The sequence below is a fragment of the Haemorhous mexicanus genome, chromosome 1 (genome assembly GCF_027477595.1).
Source record: "Haemorhous mexicanus isolate bHaeMex1 chromosome 1, bHaeMex1.pri, whole genome shotgun sequence".
NCBI classification, from domain to species: domain Eukaryota; kingdom Metazoa; phylum Chordata; class Aves; order Passeriformes; family Fringillidae; genus Haemorhous; species Haemorhous mexicanus.
The window spans coordinates 3,381,928-3,405,503 of NC_082341.1; the positions used below are offsets into that span (position 1 = coordinate 3,381,928).

Below are 23,576 nucleotides of genomic sequence, written 5' to 3' on the forward strand. Positions count from 1 at the left end.
TTGGGTCATCTTGGGGGCAGCCCTGGCTGGGCTCTGGTGCTGCCCAAGGTGCATCCATGGAATCAATCCCTGCTTTATTCTTTAGCTCTGTCCAGCCTCTGTTCCAAGTCAGCCTTCACTGATATTTTCATGCTGCAATTGAAGATTGCTAAAATCAGGGGCTTCTTTCTGTTTGGAGTCATGTTAATTAATTTATAACTGCATGGAAACTACTGGCACCAATTCAAGACAGGGTCCTTTGTTCTGTGAGATTAAATAGGACATGTCACAAGGGGAAATGGCTTTAAATGGAAAGACAGTAGGTTTATATTGGGTATTAGGAAAAACTTATTTTCTGGCACAGGGTGCCCAGAGAACCTGTGGCTGCCCCTGGATCCAGGAATTTTTCAAAGCCTGGTTGGACAGGGTCTGGAGCAGCCTGGGATAGTGGAAGTTGTCTCTGCCCATGGCAGGGTGTGGCACTGGGTGATTTGAAGGCCCCTTCCAACCCAAACCATTTTATGTCTGTAATCACTGGACATTACTGCTCTTTATTTCACCAGCTGGGGTGAGAAACCTGCCTGAACTTCGTTAATAGCTGTCTTAATTACTCTAACAATACAATCAATAGCTCTTTATGCTTCCCCACCTCCTGGGGACCTCAGAAGTTGTCCCTCAGCTAAAAATCTATTCCATTTGCATTACTGATTTTGCCTTGGTTCAATGCTTAATTTGTCAGAATTATTCAGGACTGACACAAGATTAACTGAAACCAGACATGTTTCAAGGAAAAAATCTTAACATCTTTGGCACTCCTCACACTAAAAAGTAACTCATGGTTATGATGACTATTGGGAGGAAGTGTGAAAGTTTCTTAGAAAAATAGCCCAAAATAATAATAGAATTAAAATGATCATTAAAGGGGTGTCTTCTATGCAATTTTTTGAATTCCTACCTCAGCTGCTTAGACATTTTGATGAATCTGTGTTTTAGAGATCCCCAACATTTTCAGCAGTAAAGAGGAGTTTCTCTCAAAAACATCAGTAAAAGAAAGATGGAGTGATTGCTCTCCCAGAGCCTGGTGGGACTTTGGGGTCTCAGCAGCATGCAGGCAGCTCCAAGGGGAGCTAAAGGCATGAAGAAAGGTTGGGGAGGCATGAGGCTGGAGATGGATGACTGAATACACAAGTGGGTAAAATGGAAGTTTATAACCACCAAAGCTCTTGGCCACTCCAGGAAAATTGTGAGGAATGTGTTCCCAAGTTTTTGTCAGCCTAAAGGCAAAGGCTGCTGCACACAATGATCAGGTGGTTTAGAAAGGAAGTCTAGAAATTTTTTTTTATGGGGGTAAAGCCCTGGTAATGCATGGCAAATGATACAAATGATTGTTTGATTTATTTTAAGGTAAATCTCACATTCTCCAGTGGCCACACTGCATTAATTAAGCCTCAGTTCCCCTGCAGTGCTCTCTTCTGCCATGGTCCTGTCATAGCTCCCAGCCAGCTTCTCCAGTGGGAGATTTTAATAATGAATGCACAGTGGTAGCAATAAATGATTAATCTTTGAATTTAAACCCATCCCTGGGGCTTGAAAAACCAAAAACAGGCTTAAGTGCTTTGCAGAACCATCACCACAGTGTCTGTGAAGCAGAACCAGAGGTAGATTTTTCTCACAAAAATAATCATTAAAAGGATCTGAATCTAAATATGTACCAAACATATAAAAAAATAATCCTGCTCAAAGTCAGTAGCCAAGTTTTTGGGGTCTTCCATTTTCTTATTTTGATGATGGAAGTACCAGCTGTCTAAAGGGTTATTCCAAAAAATGGAAGACTGATATTAGAATAAATCTCAATCCCTGCTGCAGATCCATGAGGTATTACCTTCAGAAAGAGGCTGAAAATCCTTCCTCAACCTCACTGTTCCTCACCTACTAAAAGGAAAGTGCTTAAAGATGTTCTGGAATAAAGATCTGGGTGAGGAATTTGGTCTGATGGAATGATGCTTCAATAGGTTGAAGCAGCAAAATAGAACATGGAAAATGCTTAACATGAGTCTAAATGTGAGATATTTCAATATGGTGACAGAACCAGAATATGATCTATTGTCTCCCTGCCTTACAAGCTCTCTTTTTACAGGGCATGTGTGCACAAGTATTGACTCTGTCTGGTGTATATCTGCACAGAATTATCAATTTCATTCCTTTTTATCATCCCTGTGTGAGCTTTTCTGCTGTCAGAACTGTTTGGATAAACAACACTCCACTCCATAACACATACATCAATGCGAGATCGATTTATACACACCCGGTTATAAAAGTTGCAAAAAAAACATGAGAAAAAAAAAATAATGGCAGCGAATGGAACAGAAAATATGAAGTTTTCTCTTGGTTTTGGTGGCTAACTATACACATAGGAAAAACACCAGCAAAACCCAGTCACCATATTGATCCAGGATGAGAAGGGATGTTGGATAATCCAGGTAAATCTTTTGGAGTCCGTGGCATGCTTTGCTTCATACGTGAGATGTGCAGCACACACCAAACATGCACTGAAAAACTGAGACTCAGAACCAGCTCTGCACATCCCAGGTGTTAGTTAAATTCCAAGAACTCAGGGATGACTTCCTAGCAGAACATCCAAGCCTTCATGCAAGCCCTAGGCAGACCATGCACAAGTTAACCAAGTCTCATCCTCAGTTTTATTTCTGAGGTAAATCCACCCACAGAATCCATTTTAAGCATTATTTTTGGCTGTGGAAACACAGTTTGGAGCAAGATGAAAGGGGCAGTGCTTTCAGGAAGTGGATGTCTGGCTACAGACATGAAAATTGATGTAGAAAATATTATTATTTATTACATATTCAAACTAGATAACAGGGGGGAAAAAAGAAAAATAGGCAGATGGAGCACATATTTTCCCCTGAAAACTCTCATTTAGATGGATGACATCATCATTATATTATGGTTGTGGTTGCTTAGGGTGAAACTCATCACTGGATAATTGTATTTGCTACCAAATAAGCATCTCTTACTTTACCCTAACATCTTTTAGTTTTATTTAAGGTGTTCATAGCTTGCCTGTTTTCATCAGGAGCACTACATTAAATAGTCCTACCTACATTTATGTGTGCAAGAAAACACTCAAGCTCACAAAAAAAAAAATCCCAAAACCAAATGTGTGTGGTGTTTAGGCCAGCACCAGAGGTGCTGCCCCATATCCTCATTATTCTAGAGGATTATATAATTTTTATATGGAAAATGACTACATGCACTCAAAGTCAGGATGACAACCACCTCAACTGGCCAACCTCTGCCCTCACATGAGATGGAAACTAATAAAAAAGGATTCCAGCATAAAAAAAAAAAACATATAAATCACAAAGCTACAAACATCCAGAGGAAAATGTTAGGATTCGTGTTTTTAGGATTTTAAAACAATTTTAAGGGGGTGTGTGTGAAATGTTTGGCTTAAGTGGACTGCATTGAAGTTTACAAGAAACATGGACATAAGCATGTCTAGGGGATCCTCCTACACTGTAATTCAGCCTAAAATTAATTAAAACTTTTCACCAAACCTCCTTGATTTCAGTGAACTTTGAACCACGTCCTGGAACTTATGAAGCACAGCAAACCATCCCATGAGGATAACAATTTTTATACCAATATGTTAATTTTCAGATAACTCACATGTAAAAACATTAAATTTGGTTTGGGTTTGTTTTAAATCTTGTATTTATGCTTATTTAATGGGTCTTTTAAAGAAAGGTGAGAGCTGGCATTAAAATGCACTTTCATGGCTGATGGATTGAAAAATTAAAGTAAAAATCAAAATAATTGAATAGACTTGGAACTCTTTTCAAAAATCAACCTAATTCAACGGAGGTTTCTTTTTGACTTTGTGGGTTTTTCCTATGTGTACATCAGTAATTTAAATTGATTACTGCTTTATTTGTACTTACAAGTAAATGCTGGATTCATTGCCCCCGATGTCAGGTGACTGGAGTTTCTGCACAAGTATCACAATTATGCCAATAAAAAGCACAAAGTTTATCTGGGGGAAAGACAAAAAAGTAAAAAATGGTGACAATGACATATTTTTATAAGGTATGAAAATGAGACATTCCCTGTGACTTGCTGGTCACATTCCTTTTTGCTTCTCCAAACCACAGTCTGAAAGTTTTATATGGTCAGGAGCAATGGGGAAAATCCACAAGGGTTTTATCCCCCTTGCTACAGCTAAAATGAGGCAGAGTTTCTGCAGTTTCAATACAAGAGAAGAGAAACTTCAATGGAAAACTTTCAACATTTTTCATTATCAACCTGTGCAGAGCAAAAAGAAAGATCCCTGCACAAAAAAAATCATAAAATAAATGCCTTGAGAGTAAAGGCATTTTTAACTCCTATTCTCTGACCAACAGCCTTCTCAGTTTAACAGCTTCCAACAGTGTTTAAAACCTGGAGAATGAAAAAATTAGTTTATTTCAATGCTTTGGCTTGAGATTTGGCTGCCACCAACTCCACAGCTTCTTAGAGCCTGAACAGTGGAAATTAAGGTTGGTCCATTATAAAATCTTACACTCCTATAGGGAGACCAGGAACTGAACATGACCATCAGCATCAGTTTCATAATCTGAAGGTGGGGAGTTGGATCCTCACATGGGGCACCATTCTAATGTGGTTTTTTGTTTGGTTTGGGGTTTTTTTTTGGTTTTGCTTTTGGGTTTTTTTTCATTTTTTGGGATTGGGATTGAAGGTACCTGAAGGTACTTGACTCAAATGTTAATTTTTTCTTATTTATGTTACAGTCTCACAGGTAGGGAGTGCTATTGTACTAACAAGGTATAAAATGGTTAACTATTTTTTAACTATAAGGTTTTTAAGGTTAAACTGTATAATTATTAAATGACATTTAAATTATTTTCACTTTAAACTTAATAACTAATCACTCAAAGTCTGCAATGTGGACTTTTCTGTTTAATTACAAAACACCACTCAAACTCATAAAGAAGAAGGTGAAGAAGAAGGACTAGTCTCTGTTTTAAAACCTCTATCTTGTTCTGTATATATTACTATATTCTAAAACCCCAAACTCTAAATTTTCCACCTTCTGATATTATAGACTTCTAATTAAACTGCACACTTGCAATCCTAGTGCCTTCAATCAATTTTGGAAGCTTTTTCTATGGCTTCATGTTAAATGTAGTGCTTTCTTGGGAGTTAGAGTCTGTCAGTACAGAAAGTCTGAAGTTCTCAGCATCTAGAACTCTCTTCCAGCAGTTTCTGTCTGATCTGAGGACTGCAAAGGGCTGGAGAAGCCCAGATGTCCCTGGCTGGTTGTTTGGTTCTTAATTCCTTTGACAGAAACCAGGTTTAAGAGATTCCCCAAGCAGAACATGATCCTTCACAGACTGTGCCTGGAAAACACAGAAATTCACACATGGACAAAAACCTTGGATCATTGAACCCTCTCTGTTTTGGTGCTGAAATTGGCTGAACTTCCTTTGATTTCTCTGGCAGTTGCTGGATTTTACAGAGCTGTCCAAGGATTTCCAGGGAGAAACACCAAACCTGATAAAACTTCCTGTTTTATTGGTTACCTGTGAGCTGGATGTCTGAATTCCCACAAAACCCACTGAAAACCTGTTTAATTATGTCTGTGGAGTGTGGAGAGCAACTTAGACTGCCCAAAATGAGACACTTCCATTTGGCAAACCTGATAGATTTTCAGGTGCCACTGACCATATTGTCCAAGGGCTCAATTTATTTTCCTAAATGCAGGAGCCCAGCAGCATTTTTAAATTCTGGTATTGTTTGGAGCACCAGAATATCTCCTTCTCTTCAGATACTCCAAATCCATCTGTACACAATCCTGAATTACATGTTCTAGGGAATCCTGTTTAAACAGGGAGGTTGGACTAAATGACTTCACTAAAGGACCAGTGATCCTTTCCAATTTTAGCTTTCTGTGAAGCCCAAATAGGGCTCTTTAGAACCTCTCAGTCCTCCATGTGACAAAATTTGAGCCAAATCCAAGAGCTCCATTGATTAAAGAGAGCTCAGACACCTTGCTGGAATATACACTATGACCAAGTACTATTTTAAATCTAATATTAGATAAATAAAAGTAGCTGTGAAGTTAATCCCATTTAGGAGACAGAGTGCATTTTCCTGGTCACTGACCAGGAAAAATTTACTATTTTACTTTTTAAATTTACTAAATTTAAATTCCTAAATTTACTATTTAAAATTTACTATTGTTTTAGGTGCCCTGGATTGTCCCACTTGGCCTCCAGCTGCCACCCCAATTGGCCCAGAATTTCCACACATCCTTTGACACCCCTGCCAGCCCCAGACAAATGTTCCTCATGCTCTGGGGTCTTGATTATAACATTTGTGTTTAACTGAACAACTCCTTTGCTTGCAGGCAGTGCTCCATCATTTAATGTGTATTAATCCTTCTTAATGATTAAATTCCTTGGCTTTGTGGGTGGCAAAAGATGGAGAATTTGCCCACCAGTCCAGCACAGGGGTGCAGTACAGTTGGTAAAGTATTTGAAGATGCTTAAATTTGTCTTCAGGAGAGCTGAGGAAGTGTCTCCTCCAGGTGCTACTCACCATGATTGACCCAACCACGGGACCCTTGATCACCCACCACAAGGCAGTGTTGTCATTCATGTCCCAGCAGCTGCAGTCGTTGAGGAAAGAATGGGATGGGGGAAGAGAAGGAAAGAAAACAAGACATAAAAATGAAATTATTGAACTTACAACTGTTTTTAAGGGGGCAGAATGTGGGAGATTGGTTTTGCACCTGAATTATTTTATCTGAGTTCAAGGTGATAGTTCTTTACTTTGTCTTATTGCAGCTTTCTTTTACAGGCTTTCCACAATCATTTGGAAGTAAAATAAATATTTCTGTGGCAGTTTTGATGGTATTCCTGTTAAACAGCTTAGATATTTTGGCAAAACCCTTCAAGTGTGTTTCTGGGTGTATATTACAACCATAAAGCTGTCCCTTTAAAAAAAAAAAAAAAAAAGAGATAACTCAATGGATCGGGGTTTTTAGATGGTTATTCCAAAGTTTGATGTCTCACTTACTTTTCCAGGGTTAACAGATATGAATGTTGGTTTCTGGCCCTGACACAAGGATTTTTACACATTTCCAGTACACCAGGATCCTGGTCCTGGTTGTGTTCACATATTGGAATGATTTTTCAGTCATTGGGTTGCAAGTCCTATCCAGGATTCATCTGAGAAGGGTCAAATACTGGGCAACAGTTGGGGTCAGCTCCTTTGTTAAGCTGTTGCTAGTGAGTAATCATAAATAAAATGACATTTCAACCCCAAAAATTAGAATCTTCCTCTGAAATCACCAAAGGATTCTGCAGAAGTTTATTTCACACAGGTGCACTTGGACATTCAAATATATGGCTTATATTCATAGAGAGTTTTAATGCTGACATACATTTTTAGAACTAGAAAAATAACAAAAATAAACTATTTTCCAGGCCTTGCTACACTATTAACATGTCTACTATTTATTATTGAGAAATGTCTTCATGACTTTTTTTAAGTCATCAGGAATTTGTCAACTGAAAATTTTCTTTCATTTGCCTCCACTTTATTCCTCTGATTTTCTCCCTAGAAAATACAAAACCATGGAAATCTGTCTAAACTGTACTGGCAGTTCTGAGAAGGAGTTTTTTCCTTCCCACTGGGAAATGAGCCAAAGTCCCAGCAGAGGCTGTCATGGTGCATTTGTCAAATGCCAAAAAACAATTGGGAAGAACACACAGGAATAAAACACTGCTGGTCTCATGAGAGCTTGCTATAATTTCAGTGTCATTTAAGTGGTTGTGTGGTAGCACCTGGGGGAAAAGGGAAAATCTTCAAACAAAACGATATACATGTGTAAAAGTGAGGAGGCAGAGCTAAAATCCCATCATCAAAGTGTGTGTGAGAGAAATCCCAAATGGCTGAGTGATGCCTGGTTTAGAATCTCATTTAAATTTATATTTTCAGTTAAACTATATTCATTATTTTCAGTTGAACAATATTTATGCATTTCAGATGGAGAGATCTGAATTTTTTTCAGATATTTATTAATTTCAATATTTATCCATTTCAGATATTTTGCTGGATTCCCCTAAAACCAACAATAAGGATTTGTATGGTACAGCTGGTGAGAAGTGACAAAATTTACACAGAATTATATATTTTAGCTTCTGTTTGCATGGCATGGAACCCTGAGATCACCCAAAATCTAAGGAACTGATGACTGAGATTTTCAAGTGCAAATTAATACTTCCTACTTTTCTCACTTTGGATGCCCAACTTAAAATATTTGAAAGGGGATAAATGCTCAGAGGAATCTCCTCACCCACAGTGTGGAAATCAGGCCTTTTGTCTAAAATCACCAATTATCTTTTTCATTCTTGTTATGCATTTATAAATTAGGTGCTGTCTACTGAAAATTACCCATTATTTGCAGAGCTCAACCTCCTTATGATGGACATTAAATCTGCCCTGAAAGTCTTTAATGAATTGACCAGTGTTGGAAGGATCTGGGCAAGTTAATAATTATTAATTTACCTGTAAAAGTAGATATTGATGTATGGCAATTTGTCTGTGTAGGAATAAGGGATTACAGGGATAGGAATCCACCTCTAATTCCAGTTATCTGGACTGTAGAGACCAACAGCCCAGTTATTATCCCAGAATCTGGCTGGGACAAAGAGGACCTTAGAGGTTGTTTTGGGTTTCTTTTTCCCACACTGAGGTACTTTAAATGTGCACTCTGTTACATCATCCCCTACAAATTCCTACTCTTAGACCTCTCTGCTTTTTTTCTTCTCTTCTTCCTAGACCTTTTCTTCTACTTAATCCACTCCCCTGTTTTTCCAGGAGGTAAATTCCCAACTTCCACCCTGTAGATGTCAACAGTGAATCAAAACAAGCTCACTCAGAGATTTATTTTCAAGGACTTTGAAGGATGTCCAGTCCCTGTGACACCTTCAGGATAAATGTGGGGGAAGGAACCACCATGTCCTCCTCAGATAAAAGAAGTGGGAATGCACGACAGGACATTTGGAATTTTCTGCACTATGTAAACAAGCTCCCTAATTTCTGTCAAATGCTTCCCTACAGTGCAGGATGGAAAGAAATTATTCTTTTCCAGGATGGATGAAGGGAAGGGAGCCAGGGGGCTTGGGAAGGGATGTGATTTCCATCTGCAGAGGCCAGAGTCTGATCTCTGGTGCATGTCTGGAATAACTCCACTTAAATCAGGAGCAGAGCTCTGGATCAACAGACAGCTGCATTTATCTCCTCAATCCTGTCACTTAGAGTGATGGAAGTCAGGAGCTGAAGTTGAGGGAGCTCTGCCAGTTTTATAAGGAACAGGCAGGAGGGGGCTCAGGCTCTGAGCCTGTATTTCAGTCCATGCCCTTGCCACTGTGGCTTTCCAGCTCAGTAATTTCCAGAATGTTTTTGGGCTCAGGCTGGCTTTTCCCCCACTCCCAGAACAATGCTGGCTGATTTTTAAAAAGTAACCACTGAAACTCTCAGCTAGAACCTGTCTAAATGTCTTGCATGCTAAATAGCTGCTCTAAATTATAGGAATGTTTTTGGTGGTTTTGTTTTCTTTGTTTCTTTTTTTTTCTTTTTTCCTTCTGTGAGACATTCTCCCTACCTGCAAAATGCAAGGGCTGTTTGGACTTGTAAGAGAAATTAGTGCTTTCAGGGCCAGTGCTGTAATCCTAATAATGACACAACAGGGGTTTCTGGCTTGTTTTGCATGGAAATAAATGATTTAATTTGTCTTAATGTCAAAATAGAACATTGGGTCACAGCACTGGCATCCCCAGTGGAGGAAAGGCTTTATTTGCTTTCCAGAGGGATTCTGAAAGAACAAGGATGAAGAAAACCTGACAGAACAATGAGTTTTGTGGAAATTTTTCAGTGATATATTTCCAAATTAGGCAAAATTAAAGCATAAGCCTCAACGACTTGGAAATGGGATTTTGGTGAGAAGTGCCTTTCCCTCAGCTCTGTGTTTTCAAAGAACCACTGACTGATTTTTGAAATTTTACTCAGTCTGCCTCATTTTTTCTAACATTTCACCAGCTTCAAGCATAGCTCTCATGAAAAAGCATTGCCAAGTTTGTCTTTTCAGGGTGTAAATACACATCCAATCCTACCTGCCACAGCTGCTGCTCTATGGGAGCAGATACTGACTACCAAAATATGCAGGTCCAGCTCTGGGAGCAGCTTTTCCTTCTGGTCCTTTAGAACAGAATATTTGCAGCTTTTTTTTTTCTCTACCAAAAGAGACAATTTGGAAAGGACCTACCCTTTTGAATTCTTTATGAAATAATTTTTTTCCACATAGAAGAAGGAATGCAGATTTCTGTTTCATCTCTATTCATCTCCCCTGCAAAATTCATGGGAAACCCTCCTCAGTGGGAAGCTAAACTCTAATTGCCCTGGCAAATCAAAGCCTTGTGCAATGCCTTGTGCAGATTTCCTTCATTTTACTAGATTTATCTCCAATAATTTCTACAGCTGAGCTCATCACCTTCATCCTCCTCCAAAATCAGTGGGAAAAACCAGAGAATTACATGGGATTCCATTTGTAAGATGACACAAACAATAGCCTGGACTCCAGTAATTTATTGGAGAAGGGAATGGGGTCAGCTGCATTTTTACAGGTTTGATGCCTGAATCTTTTAGGAATTCCCCACTGCAGTGGTGGCACAGACATCAAACTGTAACTCTATGAACAGAAAAGTACTTGAACCTGGGGACCTAAATTCCATTTGTAGACAAACGGATGTGAGAAATGGAAGGACAAAACAGAACAAGAAGAAATGGCCTCAAGTTGTGCCACAGGAGGTTCAGGCTGGACATAAGAAGAATTTTTTCACTACAATGATTTTTGAACTTTGTTTGGGGCTGCCCAGGGAGGTTTGGAGTCCCCACCTGTCTGAGGTTGGAAATGGGGTTATTCAATTCCCATCTGTCAGAGGTGGGGCAGGTATCCCCTGTTCATGGGGCAGGTTTCTTTATCTCTCCCACAGCCCATCCTCCCTCCAGGAGATCTCTGCTGTCCATGGCCAGGGAGTGTCCCTGCAGGGCTGATCAAATTCCACCATCCCATGGGGAGATGCTCCGCCCAGGGGAGGAGCCAAGCATTCCTACCTGGATCCAATCTGCCCTGGGAACAGCCCAGCAGCCTTTGCCCACTGCATTCCCAGAGGAGCAGCTTTCTGCTGCCCTGCATTCCCAGAGGGAGAGCAGGCCCATCTCCAGCAGCCCTGGAGCTGCAGAGGAAAACTCCTGCCTTGTGCAGGATCCCTGCTCCAGCAGAAGCACAGCTGGCACTGCAGGAGGGCTGAGCCCCCCTGGGATGGGACTGTGCCACCACCCTGAGCCCCCCTGGGATGGGACTGTGCCACCACCCTGAGCCCCCCTGGGATGGGACTGTGCCACCACCCTGAGCCCCCCTGGGATGGGACTGTGCCAACACCCTGACACACAGGGGGCCAGCTCCTCTTCTGACTCTGGCAGTGGTTTTTTTGTTGTTGTTCTTTGTACTATTGCATTTGTATTTTTAATTTTCCTATTAAGGAACAGTAATTCCTATTCCTGTATCTTAGCCTGAGAGCCCCTTAATTTCAAAATCATAATAATTTGGAGGGAGGGGGTTTACATTTTCCATTTCAAGGGAGGCTCCTGCCTTCCTTAGCAGACACCTGTCTGTTCAAAACCATGACACCATTCCTGGAGGTGTCCAGGGAAGGCCTGGAGGTGACACTCAGTGCTCTGGGCTGGGGACAAGGTGGGGATCAGTCACAGCTTGGACTTGGTGACTTTGGAGGCCTTTCCCACCCTCAAGGATTCTCTCTCTCTGTGATTCTTCTCCAACCACCACACTCCTGTGGCACCCTTGCCGTGGTGCTGGATGCACCTGGAACCATTTCCCACCCAGCAACACCTACCCAGTGTCATCGAAGTGGAGCCTCAGCACTGCCCAGACAGTGACACAAATTGTTGGGGTACCTGCAGAGGACAAGACAGTGACACATGAACAGTCCAGACACATTTGATACTCAGCAATGAGCATTCATGCAGCCTCTCCACTGAGGTTTTGTTTCCTGACAACACTTGTGCATGGGATAAAGCAATTTATTGAGTTAATTCAGAGCTCCAGAAACATCCCTGTCAGTCAGGGGTGGGCTTGTAGGAGCAGAACTGGGAGCAGGACAGAATGGTGCTGTGCCAGGTCATTGTTGCTCAGTGCTTTGCTGCATCCTGCTGCATGAAGAATACAAGAAAGTCTGGACAGAAGAGACTCAACCACATTCATGTTTAGAGCTACTGGAATCAGGCAAGAATTGCAGTGCCAGATGTTGAGCTGGAATGGCATTACTGGATTCTGTGTATGCTTCTCTGGTTTTGTTGTAAATGATTTACATATGCTGCATTTTCTCTGTTACTGTGTAAATAACCCGTTTTTCTTTACTTATTCACAGATGAGAAGTTTCCTCTGCTCACAGGAATATTTAATTTTTTCCATAAAAAAAATACCAGAACAAACCAACAGACTCCAAAAAAAGAGTATTGGAGTAAGGATTTAATTCCTATTTCAGACATTTCTTCACTTTCAAAAAATGCATGTAAAATGCAAATTTAATTGAAACAGTAAGAACTCACTGAGAAACCTGGACTTATTTTCCTTTCTGAAAGTCCTAGAGATGTGATTTTTTTTTTTCAGTGGAAATATTTTTATAAAATAATGCATTTATGCAAGACAACCCTGGGTATGTTGGATCTCCACTGTATGGTAAATAAAATCTTTGACTAAGAAACTGCTGACACCTGTTCAGGCACCACTGGAAAAATGAAATGATAAAACCCAAACAAAACAAGGACCTTGATAACTCCAGCTCCCAGCAGTGAACAAGACTGTGGTGAGTTGACAGGAACAATTATATTTAATACATTTTGCAAGGCTGTGTTGATGTCACATTAATTAATCAGTCATTTGAACCACTTAGATGAGCCTCTGTCTAATCAAATTCCCACCATCAGAAATAAAAATATCCCTGTTAGACCTGGGTGACTGATGGGGCCCTCCTCCTTCAAACAACCACAGAGAAGAATTTGAGAGAAAAATGAAATAAAGAAATAAAATGACAGGGTTTGGGGAGAAGAAATCATGCATATTAAATTTCAGTTGAAGTCTGCTTTTCTCACAGGTGAATACCTAGAAAACACTGAGAAAAACTCTTTTTTCCCTTAAAGGAGTTAAGATTAATTTTTAAATATCAAACTTTAATTTTATCAAATTAACCTTTAAATATCAAATTTGCCCAGAGAAGCTGTGGGTGCCCCATCCTTGGAAGTGTCCATGAATGAGGGTTGGAGCAGCCTGGAATGGTGGAAAGTGTCCAGGGAAGGGGGGTGTGGGAATGAGATGAGTTTTAAGGTCTCTTCCAATCCAAACCATTCTTTGATTCTATAAAACATGGGTCTCATGTTTTATATAGTTTCCTCTATATAAATTTTGATGCTATGAATAGCGTTTCAAATCTGTAAAATGTGCAGGAAGGCAGAATTAAAACTAAATCTGTCATAAAAATGCATTTTAAAAACCCCATGTTTCAGATCAGCTTGGAGCTTTGAACCATCTGCTGTATGAATATACAAATCCTTCCACTACTTTTCTTTACATCAAAAGATTTTTATCTCCCCATCGCCTCCTTTTCAGCTTCTGAGGAACGTTAGAAAACAGACAAGCCCTGAAGGCTGAGATTTATTCTTGCTGACTTGTGCTGCCCTGAGTTAGTGATGTCTTCTGAAGGCTGACCTGGAACAGAGATTGGGCAGAGCTAAAGAATAAAGCAGGGATTTATTCCAAGGATCTCCTCCATGGATGCACCTTGGGCAGCACCAGAGCCCAGCCAGGGCTGCACCCAAGATGACCCAAAATGGCCCCAAAATGCACGAGCACTCCTGGGGTCTCTCCCTGGGATCAGCTCTGCTCCATTTGCACCTTGCAGTTCATTGTCCCAGCCCAGCTTTAGCCCAGGCACTCCCACCCTGCTTGTTTTTCTCTCTCCAGCCCACGGGGTTTGTGCTCCTGGGCTGAGATTTGGATCATTTGTCCTTGGTGCCCAGCTGGAGCAGGAATTGTTTTGTCTCCCTGCTCTGTGCACAGAGCTCACCATGCCCTGATGTGAAGCTCAGACCCACACACTAAAGCAGCACAGAATCTGAAAATGTAAAAGCTGAAACCTGAGGCATCATTAGGAGCAGGCATTAGCAGAGAGCTCAGGAAGACAGCAGTCCATCCAGAGAATTCACCAACACATTGCAGATTTAGGAAGAAAAAACTGCCTGGATCAACAGAGCCATATGTAGTTCTCATTAATCCCTCAAGATGAGCGCACTGAGGTCTCAGCACATTTGGAGAAATAAATCAACATCCAGATGCTGCAAAGTGCTGAGTGAGCTCTTCTTCCTCACTGCTTCAGTGCATCTCCCTCCCCACCAGCCCTGAGCTGAGGGGCTGCCTTTGCCCTTCAGAGATGGAATCCAAGAGTCTGGAAGTGCCTCTGTTGGCTTTGCAAATTGCCAGTTGTTCCCACCAGATCAGGGGAACTGCGAGTCCAGCTGAAACATGCGGGAGATGAGAAAATAATTGTGTTTAAAAAAACCCCAAAACAAAACAGAACTGTCCAAATCTCAAGAGTTATTAATGGATATTGCTGATGCTGCTTTGGATCTGAAGTGATTGGAGTGTTGTGCCCACCAACACAAGCTGGACCTGGACCAGATGTCCAAGCTGGGCATGGACCTGCTGAAATAAACCCAAAGGAGGCCACAGAGTGTCACCGACATGTTCTCTGAAAAATCCTTTCCTTAGGATTTTTCCCTCCTGAGAAGCTGAGAGGCCTCAAGAACAAACTGTAAACAATTCTTATCTGCTGCTGTGGAATGCACCAGGTGGATCTGGGATTGGTCTCACCTGGTTGTTTCTAATTAATGGCCAATCCCAGCCCAGCTGTCCAGACTGTCTCGGTCAGACACAAACCTTTGTTATTCATTCCTTTTCTATTCTTAGGCAGCCTTCTGATGAAATCCTTTCTTCTATTCTTTTAGTATAGCTCTTAATACAATATCTATCATAAAATAATAAACCAAGCCTTCTGAACATGGAGTCAACTTTCTCATCTCTTCCCTCATCCTGGGGCCCCTGTGAACAATGCATCAACAGAGATACTCCAAGGGCTGGAGACACTTTACTGGGGATAAAAGCTGGGAGAGCTGGGAAGTTCACCTGGAGAAGGCTCCAGGGAGAGCTCAGAGCCCCTGGCAGGGCCTAAAGGGGCTCCAGGAGAGCTGGAGAGGGACTGGGAACAAGGGATGGAGGGACAGGATCCAGGGAATGGCTCCCACTGCCAGAGGGGATATTGGGAAGGAATTCCTGGCTGGGAGAGTGGGGAGGGGCTGGGATGGAATTCCCAGAGAAGCTGTGGCTGCCCCTGGATCCCTGGGAGTGTCCAAGGCCAGGCTGGACAGGGCTTGGAGCAGCCTGGGATAATGGAAGGTGTCCCTGCCCATGGCAGGGGGTGCAATAGATGATCTTTAATGTCCCTTCAAACCCAAACCATTCTGGGATTCTGTGAAGTCCAGTGTTTAGCTCAATGCTAGTTACCATCTCTGGCACTCAACTAAAAACTAAATATTTTGAGGTTGCATTACAGAAGGAATCCATCTGGGCAGCTCATTCATTACAAGGACTGATCAAAATAATACTGAAGTCAGTTCATATAAGCTGGTTTTCAGTATTCTCACATTCAGACAAATCCACAGACAGATATGAAAATTGTGCAAACTTCATTAAAGGTACTCAGCCTCTGATTTATGCTCAGATTACAAAGGTTTTACAAATTGCAATATTGCATTGCTTTCTTTTCTAATGATCAGATTTCCATGTACATAACCCCCAATTTCTCCTTGGAAACACACTTTTCTCTCGGCTATAATGTGATTATACAGCTGTGGAGGGTACAAAGGAACTCTGAACACCTTTTCCAACCCTTTCTTTCCCAAAGGCCTTTTCCATTAACCATCCAACAGCCTTTTTATGGCACAGATTTTTTATGATAACTTGTTGACTCATTTCTCTCTATACCTTCTCTGCATCTCTACCTTCTAGAAAGATTTTCTCTCCCTGCTGTAAGGAGTCATTGCCAGGAGATGAAAATTTTGGTTTGTGTACAGCTGCTTCAGGAGGGAAAAAACAAGACCATCTGTTGATTTCTTGAAGGTTCAAGCTACATAAGGATGTTTTTTTCCAAAGGAGAGTAGTTTAAGGCATGGGGTTTGTGTGTAGATTTTGCACATGAATATACAGGATTATTTCTATTTCAAAATATGAATATACAGGATTATTTCTATTTCAAAAGTGTCTGAAAGTATAAAAATCAAGTTTAATATTCTCAGGGAACATTTTAAATGAATGTATTCTTCTGCATTCACCATCTGACTTCTGCACAAAAAACATCTGCAAAGAATTGCTTGCATTAACACATCACAGGATTCAATTTAAATCCAGAAGGCCAGAATGAAAAATAATTACCATGGTTATCATCATTTAACTGGCTTTTCTGAAATAAATATTGTTCCTTCCCAGTGCAAGTTTTTATTTCCCATCCAGGTAGGATAAGCAGATGTGAATACCCTTTGGATACATTTTCAATTTAGTTATTATCTGAAAGAAAGGCACAAATGAAGCCTTAGAAAATGGACTGGACTTAGCCTTGCAGATTTGATTATGCTGAAGTTGATGTTTAGATCATATCTTGCAGGAGGCAATTTTCTGTTGTAGATTATTCCTCTGCAAGAGATGTGGTGTCCTCTAGATTTCAGTGCAACTCTATTCACACAAAAAAAAAAAAAATCACAACACAGCTTGGGCTGCAGTGGTAATTCTGTGCTGTGATAATTCACTTGTGGGGAATTTTGGAAGGACTTTGAGTTGGGACCTTTGAATTGTTTCTGATGATGCAGTTTATTTTTCTTATCCTCTGCATAGGCAGGAAGGGCGAGCTCAGCTCACATGATTGCAGCATGGTTCAGAAGGTCACAAGACCCTTAGTTACAACATCTTTTAAGGAGTTATTGACCAATAAAACACTGCCAACAAGGATATTTATGTTTTTGACCCAATCCTAAAATATTTTGTCTTATGGACCCATGCTGCAGTGTAAGCATGGGTCTGTATGTTTATTAAGCATGGGTCCATGTGTTTTTAGCCAATCCTGTTATCACACACAAACCCACAGTGCTGCATTCTAAACCCCTTGTTTACTCTTGTAGCTACTTTTATTTTTATATATCTTAAACTCTAAAACTCTAAACTTTATTTAACTTAGTGTGTCTCTGCTTTAAACTATAAATCCACATTCTTGCTTGTGTCACCTCAGTTTGGGAGCCTTTTCCAAGGTCTCAGATCAAATCCTGGGTTTAGCTCTAAGCTTTGGCTTACAGACCCAAAGTTCTGGGAGTTCCTTGCATTTCGAATTCCAACATCATTCCAACATAATTTCAACATCATCAAGACTAAAATTATAGTTTGAAACCTGACACAAAAATACCATGTCACAGTCACATTTTCCGGAAAAATCCCTTTGCCCAGGATTTTGCTCCTGGGAAGCTGAGAAGCCTCAGAGAAAAAGGAAAACAATAATTATCTGATTTGCTTCTACTGTGTTTTGCTGCTTTGGGATGTGTTTGGGCATTGTTTACCAACAGGTGATTGTTCCATTGGTTTCATGTGAATTGTTTTGACTTATTGGCCAATCAGGGCCAGGCTGTGTCAGGGCTCTGGAGAGAGTCAGGAGTTTTCATTATTATCTTTTTACCCTTCTGTCTGTATCCTTTCTGTATTCTCTATTATAGTTTAGTATGGCATTCTTTGATATAATATACTATCATACAATAATAAATTAGCCTTCTGAGAACATGGAGTCAGATCCATCATTCCTTCCTGCCACGGGGCACCCCACAGACACAATAATACCACACATGGTCTGTGGAGCCATCCTGCACACTGAGACACATTGGAGACAGGAAATGCCACCTACCCCAGCCAATGATTGTGTACCAGTAGAAATATCTCCTCTCTGGGAAGAAGGTCTCCACCAACAAAGTGAAGAGGTACAGCCCCTCGATGAAGAGCCAGAAGTAGTTGGACATGACACAGTAGTGAAAAAACACCATCACTGCTTTGCATTCCACCTGCAGGGGATGTTGGAGAACAAAGTTATCTCTGCACTGCTCAGGCCTAGCAGAAAAAATGCTTTCAGCCTCTCCAGATCTCTCAGTGGAAAGAGCTGGGGCTGGTATTACACACTTTTAATGGTAAAGGTTTTAAAGAATGTGAAGAATGGCAGGTATCACTTAGACAGCAAAGCCTGGATGGGGAGGAAGCCAATTTTACCAGTGGGAAGAGGTCAAGGAGCAGTTCAGAGCAGCTTGAGCACATCGTGTGCTGCTGAGGGCTCACAGCCCCAGTGAACAGCAATTGCTGGATTTAAACCCCCTTCCAGGATTAAATGCAGGGAAGAAAAAACCCAAATGTGCACTGAGAAACCCAGAGAAGGATGTGAAATGGCAGGACGACTGTGGAAAGCCTTGAGAGTGGGATCTGAAAGGATGAACCCTCCTGTGTGCAGCTGGGAATTGCACTTCCTTGCCATCCTTCATCAGAGTTGTCACTCAAGGACAGAAAATGGAAGTAAGTGTGAGGAAAAAGGAGGCTGAGTGATCAGCTGTAAAAAAATAAAAAAGATGGAAGCTTTCATTCATGGACAGGAGGGGGAAGCAGCAAACTAAAGAAAAATGAAAGCTAGAAATAAAATTAATATGGAATATAAAAATTTTTAGAAATAAAAAATATAATTAAAATAGAAATAAAATAAAAATAGAAGTAATAAAATAGAATATTAAAAAAATTAAAAAGGAACTGAGTTTGTTTAAGCTTGAGAAAAGGTCTAGGAGGACATTATTGCTCTCTACAACTCCCTGACAGGAGGTGGTAACAAGGTCAGTCTCTTCTCCCAGGTAACAAATGCTAGGAAAAGAGGAAATTGTCTTAAATTGCATCAGGGGCGGTTTAGTTTGGATATTAAGGAAAATTTCTCTCCTGAAAGGGCTGCCAATCCCTGGAACAGTGTCCAGGTCAGTGGTGGAGTCACCATGCCTGGAGGTGTTTAAAAGATGTGGAAATGTGGCACCTGGGGATGTGGTTTAGGGGTGAATTTGGCAGTGCTTGGGAATGGTTGGACTCAATTTCTGAGGGTTTTTCAACCTAAATGCTTCTGGGACCAAGGCCTAAGGTGGCAACCAAGCTGTAAAAGTTTGATAGAAGACTTACCTAGTATGAATTTGTATGTAAATTTTGAGATAAGAAATGCTGATTTAGAAATTTGGAAATGTAATGGAAGAGGGCAGATACTGTTGAGAGAGAAATGGAATTAGAAATAAGTTTTAAAGGATGGTTTTGTAAATAAGATTAGATATTTTGGAGAAATAGAATTATGAAAGTAATATGATTTATGAGGGGTAATTTTAGAGTATTTGTTTTAAGGTATTTACAGTATGGTGTGGTAAAAGCTGATAGGTTAAGAAATGTTTATAATGTATTGTAATTAGGAAATAGTTGGGTTTTGATTGTGATGGTGTGAATTAAAATATTTGTATTGTTTTACTTTTTACATGAAACTGAAAATAGCATAAAAGTTTTTTTAAATGCTTTTTAATTGTTTTATTTTTGGGTTAGAAAAGGGTATAATGTGATAAATTGATGTTTTGTGTGAGGAAAAAGGGGATTATCTGGCAAACCCAAGCAGAATCTGTGCATAAAATGGAAGCTCCTGCTGGAGGCAGTGATTAGCTCCCACTTTGACTTCATCCTCTGGGCCAAATCTACCATCAAGGTGTTGAAACCATCAGATCTCAAGTTTCTTCATGGAAGCTCTACCCAGGCTGAAGTTCTGGTCATAAAATGGCTGATTTTAATGTGTTTTATGCTTTAAGTCTTGCCAAACAAAGAGGCAGATGCCACCCTTGGAAGAGTGGCAGGAGCAAACTACAGACCCAACATGGCTTCAGCTTCCTTGTGGAGAAGAACTGAGAGCAAAAACTAGTTTCAATGACAAAGAAAAGGCTGACTAAGAAACTCCACAGCTGCACTTGCCTTGTGGAAGTGACTCACAGGGAATTTAGCTCATAACTGGATGGATAAAGGAGAGCTCAGTTTGTAATTCTATCATAATTACACCCAGTGAGCTGATTTATCATATCAAATACTAGCCTTAAATGTGAAAGGAATTGGGATTTACACATAATAAATGCTAAATGCATCAGTGAAAGAGTGTTCTGCATGAAATTAGATATTTAAGAGACAAAGATGTGGGTAATGCTGATGATTTTCTGAGAGTGTGGCCATCAGGTGGATTCTCTGTGTCTGAATGGTCACCCTGTTCACATGTGCCTCTGCCTGACATCCTGAACAAATGAGGCTCTGGAGAAAAACCAGACCTCCAGATGAAGGAAATTGCTTGTGTCTGCTCTCATCCCACCTATGACTGAGCAGATCTGGGAAAGGGAGAAACATCAGGGCAGAGTCAGAAAATAAAACCTGTAGGTTTGTTCTGAAGGACACTGGTGTCATCACAACATGAAACATCCAGTCTGGCTGAGAACTGGAAGTTAAACACCTTTACCCCTAATAACTCATGATACTCCACAGACTGCTGCCTGCTCCTCTGCTTTTTGTTACCTTGAGCTGAAAAAGAGGCAAGGAAAAGGATTTGGTTTCAGTTGGACTCACCGTGGAGATGAAGCAGTGGTTTCCATCCTGCTCAGCATAGAGAACCCCGTCCTTGATGAACACAGATATTGCACGGAGGATGAATGAAACAAAAAGGTTCATGTGGATGAAATTCCGAGTGCAGTGAAGCTTCCTGGAGAGGAAAGAGGAAGGGAGTGGGTGGAAAAAAAAAGAGAAATATAGAATAAAATTGTTTTATTTTGTAGAAATGTCACACTGGGCCTGAACACACTTTACCAGAGCACCTTGGTGCTAAGAACAGCAACATCTGAGCCAAGACTGTGTTAGTACAGTGCTGGAACCCAGGACATTCCTCTGGATGCCCTGAAGGACTCGAGACCCTGGCAGGGGGCTCAGAGTCAAAAACACCTGTGCCTTGGATTTTAGCCCATGGAAACAATCACCAACTTTGTGTGAGGAGTTACAAGGCACAAGGGTTTGAGTAGAATGACAGTGAATTTGTCACAGGGTGAAAAAGTAAAATTTTGGGGATTTAGAATGGGGGTTCAAGAGGCAAGATGGAGGAATCTGGGCGTGTCCTGTCTTTCTTCTTCTCCTTCTTGTCCTCCATCTTCAGGTGATGGTGGCACTTCTGGACTGGTTTAGAGTAGAGACAGACTGTCTAACACAGGTGATAGGTATTGGAAAATTATTGTAAATAAAGTACAGGTAGTTCTTAGTATAAAAAGCCAACACCACCCCAAGGGCAGGGACTGTGCCACAACCCGACCTGCTGGACAGATCTCAGCAGGTCAGAGAAAGAATGGAATAGATAAGAGAAAATAAACAGCCTTGAAAAGCAGAGCTGAGGAATCTCCACTTCTTCCTCGATTGCGGGGCTGAGAAAAAAGAGACTTTAATACCTGAGGAGCCATTCCAGCATCACAAACCCGAGAGTACAGGTCCTAAACCCAAGAAAGAGGAGGATTTGGGGATTTTCTTGTAAAAGGATGTAGAGAAGCATAAAATAGACAACAGAACAAGCCCAATGCAGCTTGTGAAGTTTCATAAAGCAGACCCAGAGCTTCTCCTGCTGCATTTGCACTCTGCTGAAATGTGACTTCTGAAGCATGTCCAAGCCGGGGGAGCAACTCAGCTTAAGGATCTTCCCCTTCTTATTCTACTGTCACTGTCATAGTTTCTGAAAAATCCCTTTGCCAGGATTTTTTCTCCTGGGAAGCTGAGAAGCCTCAGAGAATTATCTGATTGCTTCTCCTGTGTTTTGCTGCTTTAGAATGTAGGTAGAGATTGTTTATCCAACAGGTAGTTGTTGGATTGGTTTCATGTGAATTGTTTTTACTTAATGACCAATTACCATCCAGCTGTGTGGGGACTCTGGAAGGAGTGATGAGTTTTTCATTAGTATCTTGTTAAGTCTTCTGTCTGTATCCTTTCTCTATTCCTTAGTACAGTTTTAGTATGGCATTCTTTAATATAATAATATCATATCATAATAAATTAGCCTTCTAAGAACATAGGGTCAGATTCATCAATTCCTCCTTCATCTGGGGGACCCAGCAAATTCCACATTCTAGTTGTGGTGAGATAAAACCTTGAACTCAGTTTGGGGCAGCTGAGCTCCATCTTCCTCCCTCAGGGCCTGAGCAGGTCCCTGCTGCTGTCCCCACTCACCTGAAGCGACACAGGATGACCATGGCAGTGGTGAGGGAAACCAGGGAAGTGCTGTATCCCACCGTGTACAGAGCCTTCACTGAGAGATAGTAGTAATCCTTGGGAGGCAAAAACCACAGGGTTAAAGGGTTCATCCACAGCCACACAGCTGCCAATGTGCAGGAGGAGCCAGAGGCAGGATTTGTGTCTTTGGTTTCTCCTCATTTCCTCTGAGATCTCACTGTGCACCAAGCTCTGCTCTACAGCTGGGTCTGCACACCCTGAGGTTATTTATCACTGAGCTAGCAAAGGCCATCTACATTTTTTTATAAGTATATGTAGAAAAAAAACCAGCTGACTAAGTGATTCTTTATCAGCAGGGGGGAATTGAGAACTTGTGATTCTAGAAGCTCCTAGCTACATCAACACTAAAAGCTCATCTTCCATAAATATTCACTACAGGCCCAGGAAGGATTCAGATCTCCTTTCTCACAGTTTTATACCCATGTTTTGCAGTAAGGTAGAAAAATCATAAAGAAAGGCTTCATAAAGTCAGGCCTGCTCTGGCTAGCCTGTTCTCCTAAGGCAAGCTGCCACTCTGCAAGTTCCCATGTGAAAGCAATCCTGGTGTGAGCAATTTGTTAGCATAACAAATAACAACATATTTTCAGCATATTCCTGGGTGAAAAACAACTGGCACCTGTATAAACTGGTTTTACACTGTTAGATAGAGAAATGAAAACTATCTTTCATACTTTTCCTACAGGTACACACCAGGGGTTTGAGCAACCAATCAATACAGAATAAAAACTTGTTGCTAGCCAATAGGTAATTGGCAAGAAAACTCCTGACCAATTGGAGTCCCACAGGAGGTCTGTAAAGCTGGATAAAAAGGAGTTATGTGAATAAAGAATGAGCTTTTTCCACCGTGAAGAAAATGGAGGCTGTGTGATTTATTCCCATACCCAGGTACACCTGATTGTTTGTTCTAATCATTATTAAATCAGAACATGACCAGAGGCTGGACAGAGAGCAGTCTGCTGCTTTCCTTCTCCCCCCTTCATTTGTTTTTAATTATGAGATT

General features: G+C 41.0%; 1 protein-coding gene across 4 annotated transcripts in view; it reads right to left on the reverse strand.

The window, feature by feature from the left end:
• Window positions 1-23,576, reverse strand: part of ADCYAP1R1 (ADCYAP receptor type I) — a 158,937-nt gene that overhangs the window by 26,562 nt on the left and 108,799 nt on the right. For all 4 annotated transcript variants that reach the window (XM_059838669.1, XM_059838660.1, XM_059838651.1 and 1 more), the window contains exons 9-14: window positions 22,514-22,611; window positions 20,882-21,014; window positions 18,132-18,285; window positions 11,976-12,036; window positions 6,595-6,664; window positions 3,939-4,030 (exon numbers count right to left, since the gene is read on the reverse strand). In XM_059838669.1, the coding sequence (XP_059694652.1) occupies window positions 3,939-4,030; window positions 6,595-6,664; window positions 11,976-12,036; window positions 18,132-18,285; window positions 20,882-21,014; window positions 22,514-22,611 (608 nt within the window). The remainder of the gene's footprint in view (window positions 1-3,938; window positions 4,031-6,594; window positions 6,665-11,975; window positions 12,037-18,131; window positions 18,286-20,881; window positions 21,015-22,513; window positions 22,612-23,576) is intronic.